The 15,628-nt window shown below is 39.9% G+C and overlaps 1 protein-coding gene across 2 annotated transcripts in view; it reads right to left on the bottom strand.

The window, feature by feature from the left end:
- Nucleotides 1-14,151: 14,151 nt before the first annotated feature.
- OLFM3 (olfactomedin 3) overlaps nt 14,152-15,628 on the bottom strand; it is a 67,770-nt gene continuing 66,293 nt past the window's right edge. For both annotated transcript variants that reach the window (XM_069789485.1, XM_069789487.1), the window contains exon 6: nt 14,152-15,503. In XM_069789485.1, the coding sequence (XP_069645586.1) occupies nt 14,826-15,503 (678 nt within the window). In that variant the 3' untranslated portion in view covers nt 14,152-14,825. The remainder of the gene's footprint in view (nt 15,504-15,628) is intronic.

Here is a 15,628-nt window from a genome sequence, read left to right as displayed (position 1 = left end):
TCCTTTCCACGGCGTGCAGTCCTTCAGGAGCACACTGCTCCAGCGTGGGTCCCCCACGGGGTCACAAGTCCTGCCAGAAACCCTGCTCCGTGGGCTCCTCTCTCCACAGATCCGCAGGTCCTGCCAGGAACCTGCTCCAGCGCAGGGCTCCCACGGGGTCACAGCCTCCTTCGGGAACCCACCTGCTCCGGCGTGGGGTCCTTCACGGGCTGCAGGTGGATATCTGCCCCACCGTGGACCTCCCTGGACTGCAGGGGGACAGCCTGCCTCACCAGGGTCTTCCCCACGGGCTGCAGGGGAATCTTTGCTCCGGCCCCTGGAGCATCTCCTCCCCCTCCTTCTGCACTGACCTTGGTGTCCACAGGCTTGTTTCTCTTACATGTTCTCACTCCTCTCTCCGGTGGCTGTTTTCTCCCTGTCCCAACTTTTTTTCCTTCTTAAAAATGTTATCACAGAGGCGTTACCACTATCACTGATTGGCTCGGCCTTGGCCGGCGGCGGGTCCGTCTTAGAGCTGGCTGGTATGGGCTCGCTCTCTCTCGAACACAGGGGAAGCTTCCAGCAGCTTCTTACAGGAGCCACCCCTGTAACCCCCCCTGCTACCAAAACCTTGCCACATAAAACCAATACAAGCGGTTTGCTTCCCTGACTCAGGCACTGCAGAGGTCAGGGGTGCTGCCTCTTCCCCCTTTGTCTCGATGGAATCATCGTCACCACTTTTTTATATATTATTGTTCCATGTTTCGGGATTTCACCCAGGGTCAGTTACAATTGTCTGGACATGATGACCACCCTTCAGCTTTTGGGAGCCCTTTTGCCTCCGACAGGCTGCTCGCACTGCAAATCAGGTAGTGAGATTGGCACATTTCTGCACCAATTCCTCCTGCTGTTTTGTTTCACTAAGGAGGGCTTGTTGTTGTAGGACTGTAGCCTCTCTAAGCTCCCGCAACTGATTCTCCAGCTGTTTAACTTTTCCCTCCAATTCTTGTGTTTGTCTTCATTGTATTTTATAAGCAAATAGGAGGGCACTCCCCATCCACCCAGCATGCTTAAGACGGTCCTTCCTCTTTGTATGTGAAGTTTCTACAAACCTTTCCCAATATTTTAAAACTTCCATAGGGGAGTCATTAGTTTATGGTTTTGGGTATATTTGAGTATAGGTTTTTCACTTGTCCCAAAGGGTATTACAGGGTTTTAGGGTCCAACTTGGTCTCTCAGTTGGGGGTGCCAACCCACTGGTACCTGTCCCAGATTTCCAGGGTATTTTTAGAGTTATTATATTGACTAAGTAAAAACTTCTTTTCTATATCTTATACAAAAAGTAAACTACTCTACTGTGTGTCAGAGGTGTAGTACACCCGCAACGGATACAAAAGAACTCTAGGGATTTATTCAACAGTAGATAAAATGTGTTGTCCGCACCAACCACAGTCTATATTAACAAAACACGAACAATTCTTACATAAGCAACAAGGACTCCGTCCTGTGGTAGACCTTGTTATCAGATTTCTCTCTAATCCTTCATGCAGAGAGCTTCTTGTTCACTCCCTCCACAACTGAGTGGCGCAACCAATGGATAGCTACCGGTTCCACTATCTGCGTCCCACCCACTTGTGTCTCTGTGCCTCCTTCTGTACCGGAATCCCATCCTCATCACCAATTTATGTTGTAGGGTGGTTTCGAGGATTCCCAAGAAGGTAAACACACACACACACTGACTGTGAGGGAAAAAGCAAGCATTTTATTAACTACACACATGCGTTATGCTAAGGGTGTTTTACAAAGCAAAAAAAAAACCCCTATTAACATACCGACCCAAGGACTGTGAAGAAGAAGATGAACCATCCATACATTCTGTACATTCTTGTGCCTTCTTGCGCTGCGAGCCCAGCCTAGCAGTTGGTAGGTGCTAGCTTTACATGGGTGTCCCCACGGAGGCAACGGTGACCTTGCTGTACACCAGCCCACTGCTCTTTGGAAAACTCTGTTATTTTATACATTTGTGGAGGAATGGGTGTTGACACTTGTGGCCAATGAGTGCTGAAATATGCCTCAATTGTAACATAGGGAGCCTATGGCACATGCGCCCGCTGGCCAGGCGCACTGCACGTGCTGTACCCATCCCTTCTCTTGGTTCATGGGCTCTGTGCACGTGGTAAATTACCATCATCTATCAGTCACATCCACTATGCTCTAAACAATAGTAGGATTTTTGCAAGGTAAGCAAAATTATGTGTAGTGTCTTGTATTCCTCCATTATTGCACGTACTACCTCCCCTAATATTGCTCAAGTTCCTTATCCCCATGGTTAGCATTTCAAAGAATAGACAATAAACTATCTGTTCCCTGTGCTGACTGCATTTTTTAGTTATCTACTTCTTACTCAGTGTTCATCCATGGACCAAAATTCCATCTTTTATCCCTTCCGTACACAATGGCATTTTAATATACTGACTTGGAAACTGAGTAGACAAAGAAAATACTCTCATAGGACTACTACTGCATCTTCAAGGATGAAAAGCAAAAAAGTACAATGACAATATTTGGGCTTCTCTCTCTGATAATAAAATTAAATGGAAATATGGAGGCCTCTAACTCACTCTTGTATATTTGTAAAATAAAAGGTGGTGGTTAGGAAAGATGACTGTTATTTATAAGCATCATCTATACATACACCACAGTATTCACTGAAGTGAATAAACAGCCAGTTCTTGACTCATAAATATGTAGAAGTAACGGTCAGGTTATCTGGTGGCTAATATCTGCCAAGATTATCTGGCATGTATTTTTCCAAACTGTTTGGGTTTCTTTAAGCCATACCGAGACAGGCTGAATTCCCTCAGTATGCCTGAGGTTTGTTTTTCAAATGCAGACAATCCCTCTAATGCTTCTCTCCTTACCCAAAGAGGTTTACTCAGTGAAATCCATCAGTAGCTCACCATGATCTTCTATGTAGCTATTGTAACATGCTTTTGTTTTAACCAAGGCAATTTTTAAAGTTCATCTTAAATTTCTCCAAAAATAGGAGTCAGTTTGCTGCATCCTGCTGTTTGTAGTTGGTGCTTTTGTATTTCCTGCTTTAACATTTATATTCCATGTGCAATGTTAACTTTACTACAGTCAAGACAGAGGTCTGGAAGGGTCTGTATTTTGTTACAATTCAATATCCAATTTTGTTATCATGTTCTAAAATGTAGTGGATACTAAATCTTTCTTTTCTGTTTAACTTAATTTCTAATCCAAATGAATGAGTACTACATTTTTCTACCTCATGAGACGCTTTTGGCTATTTTTCCCAGTCTATGTGGCAATATCTATCTAGTTGTCTATATCTCCCCCCCCTTTTTTTTCACTTCTTAACCCTATATTATTCTGTTTATCAATTTTGCAGCATACCCCACAAACAGTTGTATCGTCTCAAACAGGCCGTGAGTTGCAGCAGAGAGGTGGAAGCAGGGACACGGAGAGAAACATGGGAAGCTCTTTAACTGAATTCACTACTACTGAAAATGAAATGTAGAACTATGCTCTTTGTAGAAACTCGTGATTGCAGTCTTGATTCATGCCAAGTCTGTAACAGTCATTGACAAAACAGAAATCACTGTACAATTTTTTCAAGTAAATTACTTATCCAATAAAACCCCAAAGTTAATGATTTTTGTGTTAAGGACAAATTGTTAAAAATTGATTAAATGCTGGTATCTTACATGTAGTACCAAAAGACAGCCCAAAGTAACCATTGTTTAATATTATCTGCTTTTGAAAAGCACAAAGTCATGAAGGGTTATTCATAACAACTTTCATAAATACATGTGACTTTCTAGATCAGTAATTCAATAAGCACAGGAAAGTGTGAATCAATGGGACGATGTTTTCATGTTGACCTTTTTATGTTTCTTGAAGCATTGCTATGTGTTTATTCAGTCTTTATAAATCCGAATGGAAGAATGGACCCAAAAGCACTGATAAATGCTTTAGATCTAAATATGTCAAGAGATTCCTGCAGTCAGAGTTTAAGGCTCTAATGAATAATGCATCACCTAATCTGACCTTTCCTATTTCACAGACCATTACACTTCCCCAAAACTGACTCCAGTATGGGCTCCTTGTTGAGTCCGATAGCTTGGGAATGACTGAAGCAAAACTGAGGTGTAACTTACGACAGTTCACACATAGCCAACATCGCTGGGTACAGAAATCTCCTCAGTCAGTTCTTTTACAACTGTTACTGGTATTAAAATGTTTTCTCTTTAGAAGTTGTTCCTTAATGTCGCTTTTAAAATTAATGGACAGTATTGCTTATGTAAGAATGGAAATGGAAAATAGAGCATTTACTAAACTGGTATCTGATGATACCTAATTACCTGAAATGCTGAAGCCCTTTGTCTGTAACTTAGTGAAACAACTTGTGAAAGGGCTTAGAAGCTTTACAAGTGTGGGCCCAGTAGTGTCAGTGAATGATAATTCAGCTGATAATATTGATAGGTGGATTCAGACAAGACCATATCCAAACATGATAGTGGGGCCAATTTGTATGTCAATGTATGTAAATGTATGCTAATTTAAATGGGTTATTTGGCAGGCCAGAGGAATCCCTATTTAGTAGCAGATGAGTAAGGTATCCCAAAAGAATACAAATTAGAAAAAAGTTGTAAAAAGCCTGATTAGCCTTTCTGGGCCTGCTATAGATGTCTGCTCATTTATCAAAATTTCTGTAATATATCTCTCATCTCCCTCACCTAATTCCTGGGAGGCCAGGTGGCAAACATGGAAAAAAATTCCCTCTTTCTGAGTCTGTGCCACCAAGCGGACCAGCTTGGCAGTGGCATGAAACGTTAGCAAACGGGGCTTATTCTGTCAGACAGAAGCTGTTTACACTAAGATTGTTTTCTTACAAAGCTTGTTACACTGTACCGTTTGCTTCACTTTATTTAAAAAGGTTCCTTTGATTATTCAGGTGAGCAAAGGAGGGGCATTTTGATTTCTCAGGACCATCTGCTGAGAGCTGTACAGTTTCCATACGATGAATATATTGCTGTTTGTACTGCACAGTGGTAGCTGCCTGGGCACGGGCGTCCATGGCTGTCCATCTCTAGCAGGCTGCAGCCCCTGCATGGCATTACAAACTTTGTTCCAGGTAGAAGAAATATCTCCATTTCAGGGAGTCAGACTAACAAGGGGGTAGCTTTCTTATACTGCCTGTTGTTGGATTTTTTTCTGGCTGTTATTTCATCAATGTGTAAGTGATTGCCCAGAGATGCTATATTCTCTCCAGGCATGGTTGTAAATACCATGTAGAATTTGGGTACAGTCATGTATCTGTATTTACATCTGCATCTATGTCTATATTATCTGTAAAATCAGTTCTGTGCTTTTTCTAAGTGGAATTTGGAAAGGAAAACATAAAACTGAAATTTATGTAGGTCTTTCATCCAGACATATATGATGCATTGTATATACTGATTTCTAATTTATATCTTTAATATAAGTATCATCTTATACTGTGGTGTAAAATATTTCTATTTCCATATGTTTTCTTACCCTATTTTAGTATGGCAAATAAGCAGTGTTCCATACTCATAATTATAGGATTTTCTGGATTTTTTGTGAGCCAGTTAAATTACATAAATATCCATTGTCATATGGTACATAAATATCCAATTCCATAATTATCTAGGCATATGTCATGCATATTGACATTCAGTAAATACTAATAAAATCAACTGAGTTGGTATTTATTTAGTATATTCTATTGAATAACTATAACTGAGTGCTATTAAGCTAGAGGATGTATTGTGAAACAGTCCATTGGGATAATTTTATTTATTTTAATATGTTACATTTTACAGTGTTTATTGCCTTTCAGATAAGGGACTCTGCTGTCTTTGGTGTCATTTTTCTGTTCTGTGTCATGATATTGCCATACTATTAGAATAACAGCGTATTAACATTCACTGTAAGAATGCAGTTTAGTCTTTCAGAGTGAAATTCCTTCCTGGGCATAGGGCCAGGATGAGGCCTGTGAATCTCCCAAGTCCTACTTCAGCTCTCAGATCAGTGTAAAAACATATAAAAATCGCCATGATTTCCTCACTTATTTGGCCTGGTGAACAAAACTGCTTTTGTGTATACTTTGATGAGGTTTGTGTCTGAAGTGAAGAGAGCTAGTCCAGAGATCTAAGAGCCTAAAATATGTTTAGGTAGGTACACACTGTTCTTTCTGAATGCATATGTGCACCACTGTGGGTCAGTGCAGAGCTCTGCTAAGGGCTATGTGTGAGGTTATACTCCATCCCCTATCTGCCCTGCTGCGGCAGCATCTTGAGTTGGATAAAATGCTCTGCACTATGGCTAATCCTCTTCATGACCAAGGGAAGCTAGTAAAGTCTAGCAGTATTGGAGCTACTGTAAGTCAGTCTGTAGGAAACATAGACCTTTGCAGCTATGCAAAATATGGGCAGCAGAAAAGTAGTCCCATACAGCACCCTTTGGATTCCTTCTCCATGAAATGAAGTACCTCCGTATAGAAGTGACATTTTTTCCTCAGAAATCATTATAGGTGGTTATCCATGACAGGCATGATGTGATTATGAATTAACCAGCCACCTCTGCAATACATGCCACCGAGGCTGAAACTCTTCAGTTAAAATTAACATCTTGCCAATGAACAAAGGCCTCCTTACTAGGTTGAAAACAAAATAGGAAAAGCCATTAAAAAATCAGTGTAAGAGTGTGGGAACTGAACGTTTGGGCACAGATGCTTGCTTCTGCAGGAGAGCTAATGAATGATATACTGACTTGAGAGATTGGAAATCTAACATCAACTCCTGGTGAGCTAGTGAAACCCTGTTGGGCTTAAGCTGAGCTGTTCTTTGTCCAAACTGTTCAGCCTGAAGAATGAAATTTGTAAAAATGTCCTTTCTTTCCTGACAGAGTGGGAAACTGTGTTAATTAGTGTCTGTAAATTGCCTTGCAGTCCTGAGGAAGTAGCTGCTACAGAAATGTCAGGTGGTGTGTGCTCTTTCTCCAGGAATAAACTATTGTCAGAGTTGTAGTAATGAGTTAAAGCACTTGTCCTGTGTACTTTAAAAGACACTTGTACCTAGAAGTGCTGCACTGACAGTGATGGTCCTGAGTAACCATTAATCTGTAATGTCCTTCAAGGTGACAGTAAGCCCAGTGTACCCAGATGAGGGAAGCCTAAATAAATGGCCTGTCTGCATGGTGTGACACAGACTTGGAGCTTAACTCAAAAGGCATAAACACCTTTGACAGGATGCACACTCAATTACTGTGATGCCTGTTTTCCTGGAGATGGAAGTGTTGCTGACCACCTTGAGGGTGTGATCCAGAAGGGAGAAATGGATGTCTAAACCTGTCCTGGGCAAAGATGATTCTAATTTAATTTCTCACCATTGCAGATATGAAACAAAATATTTCCTTAAAAATAAATAAATAAAAGGGAAGAAAGTTATCCTGAATCTGTTTTAACTTATTTCTGGAGAGCAACCCATGATATACAATCAGTACTGCTTGTAGGCAGTTTTATGGGCATACTAGAGCTAAATTTTACATAACTGGGAAAATAAATTTAGGCCTTCTCCACATGAGGCTTGCTGTGCTATAAATCTGTGCAGTTTGAGTTCTGTCTGAACAGCCGTTCATTAAAATTCACACTGCAAGAAAGAGGGGTTGGGGCAGGTTTAGGTGAAGATCAAGAAGATTAGAATGAACAAAAGAAGATAAAATGCAAAGAAAAATAATCTGGAGAGGTTTGTACGTATGCCTGATACTGTGTGAGGGAAAGTAAAGGAATGACTTCAGGAAGCTTAAGAAAATCAAAGGAACAACACAATTCAGTAATACAATATGGTACATTTCTTTCAGATTACTTTAAAACAACAACTGTGCTGTATAGGTATTTCCTCTCCAAATATTTTTCATGTGGTCACCTTTCAAACTAACTTAATTTATAACTTTACATAAAGCATGTATAGCAGTTGACATTTATTTGCACAAAAATCCATTTTCCTTATTCTCACAGAAACTCAAAGCAGTGAGACTCAAAGCCAACAGGTCCGTGGAGTAGAGGAGTTCTTGTCTACATACACCAGATCACATTGCCTTAGATTGGAACTGAATGGCTGCAGATTGACTGCACCTACTTAAGCACCCCAGTTTGGACTCAGGCCTATGCATCTGCAGAAGGGAGTAACATCCGTTGGTTACCAACATGCAAGTACTCCATTCCTTCTGGCTGCAGATAGTTGCCCAGTACCCTGTTCTTGGATCCTTGTCTGTCTCTCCTCTACCTCCTGATGTACTGGCTGGGATAGTAGCACTCACTAGAAACCTAAAATAAGCTATTCCCTCCACAGGGACCAGACAGGAGTAGAGAATACTGGGCAAGTACTCTTTACAGAAGTCTGAAATTAGTGGTTTCTTTGACGCTTCAGTGGCTCATATTAACAGTAAATGTTTTCATCTTGAAGGGCTCCAAACCATTTATGTTAAAAAAAAAAAAAAGATATGGAATCAAACGTAGTATAGAGTAAAATATGCAGCAATCACTTTAATCAATTTATAAATGCCACTGTAAGTGCAGTTTTAGTATTGTGAGTTCTTCTGAACAACTAACAAAAATAATCCTAAATTATACAAAGCATATAAAGCTACAGATAACTGTACCTGTCAGTAGGACCTTTGAGTGTAACAATGCTTGAAGATACTTGACCTGTCTATAAATAAGCAGTTGCAGCAATGTGGAGGGCCTCATGAGCTCATTTGCACTCTTTCAATGGAGAGCTGTAAGTGCATGTACCCCAGCGTGTTCTGACTACCAGATCCAGAAGAGTCTTTGGCTTACCTTCAAGAGCACCATGTTAGGAACATAATTTCTGCTGTGAGATGAATAAGGCTTAAAATACTGAGCTAGTGTAAAGCTCAGAAAAACTGTTGGTGAGAAAGATTTCATTAGCTTCAGAAAGATGCAACTGGCTGTGGAGAGTTGCTGCTGGCTTCGATGTAGGTTGTCTGAGGAGGTATTGACTGTGTTTTCTGCTGGGAACAAATTTTGGGAATATCTGCTCAGGGTACGGAGCCCATAGCATGAAGCACTGCACTATGTCACTGCAGGCTGAATAAAATGAGTATTTCTGACCTAGTGGGTTGCTACCATTCACGTTCACTGTAAGAGCTGTGTAAATATGAATTCAAGCTTCTGTATAAAAAGCACAGTAAAATGGATTGTATTTTGAGATGCCAGATCTGACCTGTTAGCTGTCATTTTCATGTGTCTTCATATACTTTTCTGTGCTGCTATGATATATCAGTTGCATAGCTTTCAGGTAAAATGGGACTCTGTATGGTGGACTCAAAGGTGGGGGCAGAATGCAGCTGATCTAAATATTATCTGCATTTATAGTGGGTTGTGTTTAAAACATTGCCATTTTTGAAACAAAATCCTGAAGAAGCTTTGTTTCACTTGGACTGCTGAAAAGTTTCTGCAATGTAATTATTTTAATTGAGTGTTCTGAAGCAGTAGATACAGGAAAACTCCACAGGCTCTGCTGATGATACTCAGCTGGCAAGCTGCGTATGAGTCTAGCAGAAATTTCTGATTCTAAAGAAAATATGAACTTTCTTCCCTGCCTCCATTTCAGAGATATAGACAAATATCCTTAGTCTTGAAGAGGCTGAACACTTTTATGAGAAGCATGTACAACTGCTGTTGATATAAAATCAATAAACATGATTTGTATTTTAAGAGTGAGGATTTCCTCCATATGGTGGTTTCAGAGGAAATACAGAGTTTGATGTCCAGGGCCAATCTCTACATTTATGAATAATCCCTTCTGACTTTAATGAGAGCTGCAGAAAGGATGTGTCCCTTGCACTCATCACCCTTGCAGCTTGTCTGACACAATGTGTGCTACTTATGTTAGAGGCCTCTGAGGAAAAAGAGAGAGATGTGGAAGGCTAGAAGTTATATTGAAATGCTTACTCAACGCGCTGATTGATGGCAACTGAAAGTCTACACGAGTTCACAGATTATAAGAGTGGTAATCAATCATGATACCAGAATAATCAGGTGGATGATCTGTTTGCAGTTTGGAGAAAACCCCTGCACATCTCGGTTTTGTGAATTGCATCAAGGTAGTACGTCTGTTTTCTAGAGCCCAGCAAAAGCCATACTGCACAAAACATTCATTTTTATATAGTCTTCACAACGTGGTGCTGGGTAACTCTATGTCTCCTCAGTTTCCCAGTAACTGAATGTAGAAACCCCGGTAGTAATGATCTTTGCATAACCTAAATGGTCTGCTTTCTGTGGGAGAAATGACCTTATTATTTTGTAATTCTAGGATTAGTTTATAGTTAATTTATTTGCTTGCATATTGATGTGCATGTATATGGTCGTGTGGGATAATTACTGTGGAAAGCTCAGCTTAGAAAAAGGGTTTTTCTTTTTGTTTTGGGAGTAAGATGGACTCTATTCCTGGTGGGGAAGTGAGTTTCAGGACTTGGCTTTATGATCTGTGGAGGTTAGTCTTTGCATGCTTGAGTCCTTTTGAGTGTAAGCTTCTGGTGGGATGCAGTTGTTACAGAGTATCACAGAGAAGGAGTTGGTCTCCTCAGAATTAGTGCAGTGGGAAGCTTGTCAGCACAACAGGCTGAGATGCAGCTCTGTGCCAAACCTCTGCAGCTGCAGCCCTCATCGGCCTCTTGTGGAAAAGATGCCCAAATGCTCAGCATTGGTTCCCGAATGCCAGGGACATAGAGTAAGATTCGCAGCAGGGAATGCTTGGGTGATTTATAGGAAGATACATGCTCATCCAAATGATTTCCAAAACTGTTGTGACTAGCATAAAAATCAGTATGAATCAAGACTGTTCCCTGGCAATCCTTGAACTGGAGAAGGATACAATTTACCAGATGAATAATTTGCTGTGAATGGTTTGTTCATCGCTGCTCTAGTGTTTTCTAAGCAATTGTTTATTATGACAAATTATCAGGTAACAGATTTATTCAGGCTGTGGTTTGAAACAAAGATCCTGTCTTCCTTTGCTGTGAATCTAGCCTGCTGAGCTGAGTGACAGCTAGTGCCCCTGAGCTTGTCTGAAAATGAATATTCTTAGATATAAGCAATCTGTGATTAAAACATAGTATCACTCTGTCTCATTCAACTCTTCTCTTTTAATTTTTCAAACTGAATACCATCTTTTGCTAGCAGTGACTACAGTGCCGAGTAGGCTCCACAGAGTGACTCTGCTAGTGGTCTGCTCAGCGCACTGTGACAGATATGGTAGGCTGAACAAGCTATGTGCATAACAATAGACTTGGTAGTTACTCACTGGAAAAAATAGCCAGAAGGGACTATAAAAGATTATTACTGTTCAGGAAGCTTTCTCTGGGGAGGTTTGTTCCACCTGTTTTGTCATGGGGAATGGTTAGCCTGTTCCAGGGAGAAAGCTGTGGGCTTTGCAGCGTGCATCGTTCATGTTCCTTAGGCTCCCTCAGGAGAGGCATGCCTGATGGATTGGCAGACTTGTGTTCCTGTGCTAGATTTGTGGTTGTGTGCATCCCTCTCTGCTGGCAGCACAGCAATGATGTGGTCCTTTTATATGTTTATCCCTTGAAGCAGGAGGTCACTAAGATATTAAAATAGGCTCTACAATTAATTTTCTCATGTTTAAAGGGAGATGTTTTTTTCCCCTATAGTACCAGTACCTCATCATAACAAACAGCCTATGCTTCAACTATAAGAATAAAACTTTACCTGCTGATATGTATGTAGGTTGCTGCTATATTATGAAGATTTTCTGCTTGTGCTGCTCAATTATGAAGGCAAAGCTTGTAACACAAATTTGCTTATATTGAGGCATGGTGTTTTCAGCCTTTTGGGAATATGACTTTGGAATTTCCAATTTGGAAAAGACAAGTGATCAACACTGATTCACAGAAAAATGAATGCTCCTTAGTAGGAAGTAATGCTACTTAATAATGTCTCACCAGGTTTTGTTGTATTGATGCTGTGCAAGCTGTTATTTCATGTTTAAAGGTACTGGAATCCAACCCACTGTTACAATTTAGAAGGGCAGGATTTATCTAGGTATGACTTCTATGCTTTAGCACAGTAGCTTCATCAATAAGACAAATCACCCTTCAAAGGTGCCTTTCCTACCCCTCTTAGCCACCCATCTTTAGCACCCTGTAGTAGTGTCTCTTTCTTCCTTTCCTTTGACTAATAGGAGTCTGTTACCCTTTAAATGGCTAACTAAATGGCATTGAAATCAGGTAAGATTAATCTTACTGTAAGAATTGTTATCAGCTTGTATTAATGTATGCATGCTAATTACACAGTATGAAATTCTTATAAATATGGTAGTAACCATTTTTTTCAGATGAAGTGATCCTCATGTCATGACTATTAGTCTAGTTTATGATGATACAGTAGAAAGAAGTTTAATTTCTCAATCTAATGACTAATGTTTTTAAGAATGCTGTGTTTGTGAAAAAGTTCTATTTTGCTGAAGTTACTCTGTGTGTGTGAAAGTTTAGGGTTTGTTTTAGGGCTTTTGATAAAAATCTGAACATACTTTGTTTTCATAAAACATTCCTATATGACATAAAATACCTTTTTTAATAAGTAGTCATATACACTTTCACATGTCACAGAGGAGGTTTCATTGTCAATGCAGGAAAGCTGGTTACAGGAGTGAAGTGGTTTAATCTGTTTGTTTAGCTGAACTCGGTGTCTCCAAATCCTGTGTAACTGATTGTAAGAGGTAACAGCTATCATTTCAGCTAGGCAGGAGGTGGGAAATGGAAGCAAGAGAGTAACTTTTCTCTGGTCATGTTGTAATGTAATTTGTTGGGTTTTCCCCCTTTATCAGTTCTTGAAACCTAATTAGTAGTTTTCTGTTTTGCAACCAGTATGAAAATAACACATTTTGTTGTTCAGCTTCACATGGGCTTATATTGTAATAACTTGTAAATGTATGTAGACAAATATATTTGTAATAATGAAAACATTCATGAGACTTAAGGTGGTCTCGGCTGGTATGTTGGAAGAATCAGTAAAGCAAATATCTTCAAAATAGATCTGGCAAAATGTCAGTGCATTTAATTTTTTTTTCTTGTTCTTAAATAGGAACATTTTTGGAAATGTTCTTGTTTTTCTGTGAGCCCAATTTCAAAGGGTATAGAGAGGAGAATCTCAGATTTTGTGAGGAATGCAGCTTTCACACAATATTTCAGATACCTGTCTTTTTGCATTATGTGATAGCCCAGCTTAATAAAAACTCTTATACTAGTTCTTAATGTTAGTTTCTTTCCATTTATGCCAAAACAGATAAATAACACCTCATTCCTTTTTTCTCATAAAATATGCCTCCTCCAAAATTTCTAATGAGATAGTGTAGCAAGACACATAGCTTTCAAAAATACTTGTTTCTTAAAGGCATCAGTTTTGACCATAAGTAACAATACTACTGCTAGCAACCCCCAAACTTCTCTGCAAGAGATTGGCCTCAGTGTTGTGGCTGTTTTCTATCAAGGGCAAGCAATATGGTGGCTACCAGGTGCCACACTGATCATTTAGGCTTTGAACCTTTTCCTCTGTATTTTCTCCCTGATTACTGTTATCCCAGAGAAGAGCTTTGTCAACAGATAAATGTTCTTCTATTATGAGCAAGAAGACAGGCAGATTAAGGAAAGCAACTTGACTTCTAACATTGCTCCTCACTGCCCCAGAACAGTGCAAATATGGGATGCACTCACACACTTGGGCTGGAGGCGTGGGCAGCAGCCCGCTTTCAGATTCTCTCCTGTAAAGCCCAGATCAGGGAGTGAGCATAAACAAGGGAAGTAAAATGGTGGAAGGAAAGAGAGTAGGAAAAAAAGGGATTGAGACAGAAGCCAGTAGCATGAGATAAAAATTGGGCAGGGCAAACCATTGTAAAGCTGGGACTGGTATGAGGCTTCAAAATTGGAAATTTGCCAGTAAGCACCAATGGTGAACAAGAAGGGTCTGCCAAGCAAAGCTGAGAATAGGGATCATGCACCTGAGAAGCTATTGGTCTTTCTCAGAAGTAACAACCGTTTCTCAGATTTTTACCACTTTCAGTTGACCCATAGCCAGGACTGCAATTAAGCTTCAATATATTTTATAAAAAATAGTACTTGGTTTACTTTCACATAAGTGAAGAGATACAATTGCACAATGGTGGTTACAATGGTAGAAATACATACTGTCAATAAAATGTTTGCAAGAGATTTAAAAACATACTGTACAGCACCACATCTGAAATTGGGTGATGGCAAAATGAATCATACTCCATGTCCAAATAAATTAAATTCCTAAATCTTTCTTTTGGAATAAATAACAAAAAAAAATACAATGTGCAATATGTCTGACACTACCAAAATATTTCCTGAAGTTGAGCAATAGATTAAAAACAAAAATGAGGTAAAAAAAGACATTCATGCATTTAAGCCACCATTAGTCTCTGACTCTAAAATAAGGCAGATCATAATCTTTTAAAAACTGTCCTTAGCCACTTAAATCCTCCTTAGTGCTTTTCAACACAAGGTCTTGACAGACCTTGTAGAATCATGAGTTAAGATGCTTTTATTTCCAACAGGTCATTTTTGACAGGCTCAGCCGTATTTGAAATGCATTACATGGTAGAAAATGTTTCTTTTCTGTAATGAAAAAAGAAATGTAAATTAAAAGGAACTGAGAGAAATGGATGCTCTTAGAGTTTATCACAAATGACACTGCTTTGAGGGAGGGAGGTCAGGGAAAGGGAAGGGAAAGAAAATTATGTGTCATCTTCAGTTTTAATGACGTGGAAAAGGGTGACGTTAAACAGGACTTGATGTCCATTATTCCAGGCATAGAGAGCTCTATCTCTTGCATTGTAGTCAAGCATGGATATATGAAAATACTGATTATGGAAAGGAATGTCTGTATACTCATAAGTGGAGGTTTTTGTGGAATAAGAATAGTAGACCTTGGCTCCTGTTAAGTGAGAGTTAGTAACATACAAGGTGCCACAGATCATGAAGGATTCTCCAGCACTTCTCTTTGGGTAGCCTGTGCTCCAGCTCTTCAGCACCTCCAGTGTATCCTGGTTTAACTGGCTGATGACAATGTTGCCTGCATTCTGGTTGGTGGCATACACAGCCCATAGCCCAATTTCATCTGCCATCAGGTCAATATCAGAAAAGCCACCCCAGGTGTAAGGGTAGACATTGTGAAAGCCAGCATACTCAAGACTACGCTGTGCGAGCACCCGCCCACTGTCAAAGCTGTATTTGATGATGATGTTGCTCTGATACTTGTTGAAATAGAGGGAGCCATTGTAGACAACATGGTTGGTTCCTGCCCATTTGAATGGAAGGTTGTATGTCCTTGATTCAGCCCCACTGACAAAGTCTGCAATTGATTTATATTCACGAACAATTTTATTGTTAGTGTAACTATCCATGTACCAGACCTGGAAAGAAAACAAAGATTGGGAGTAAACACCTGGAACACAATCCATGGTACATGATCATGATATGGCTTGATGGATACATTGCAGAAAAAGAAGCAAAAAAGGTTTTAAGTGTGCAGCAGGCT

The sequence above is a fragment of the Haliaeetus albicilla genome, chromosome 8 (assembly GCF_947461875.1).
Source record: "Haliaeetus albicilla chromosome 8, bHalAlb1.1, whole genome shotgun sequence".
NCBI lineage: Eukaryota > Metazoa > Chordata > Aves > Accipitriformes > Accipitridae > Haliaeetus > Haliaeetus albicilla.
The sequence above is the reverse complement of the archived record's forward strand: the minus strand, read 5'-3'. Positions and strand labels throughout refer to the sequence as shown.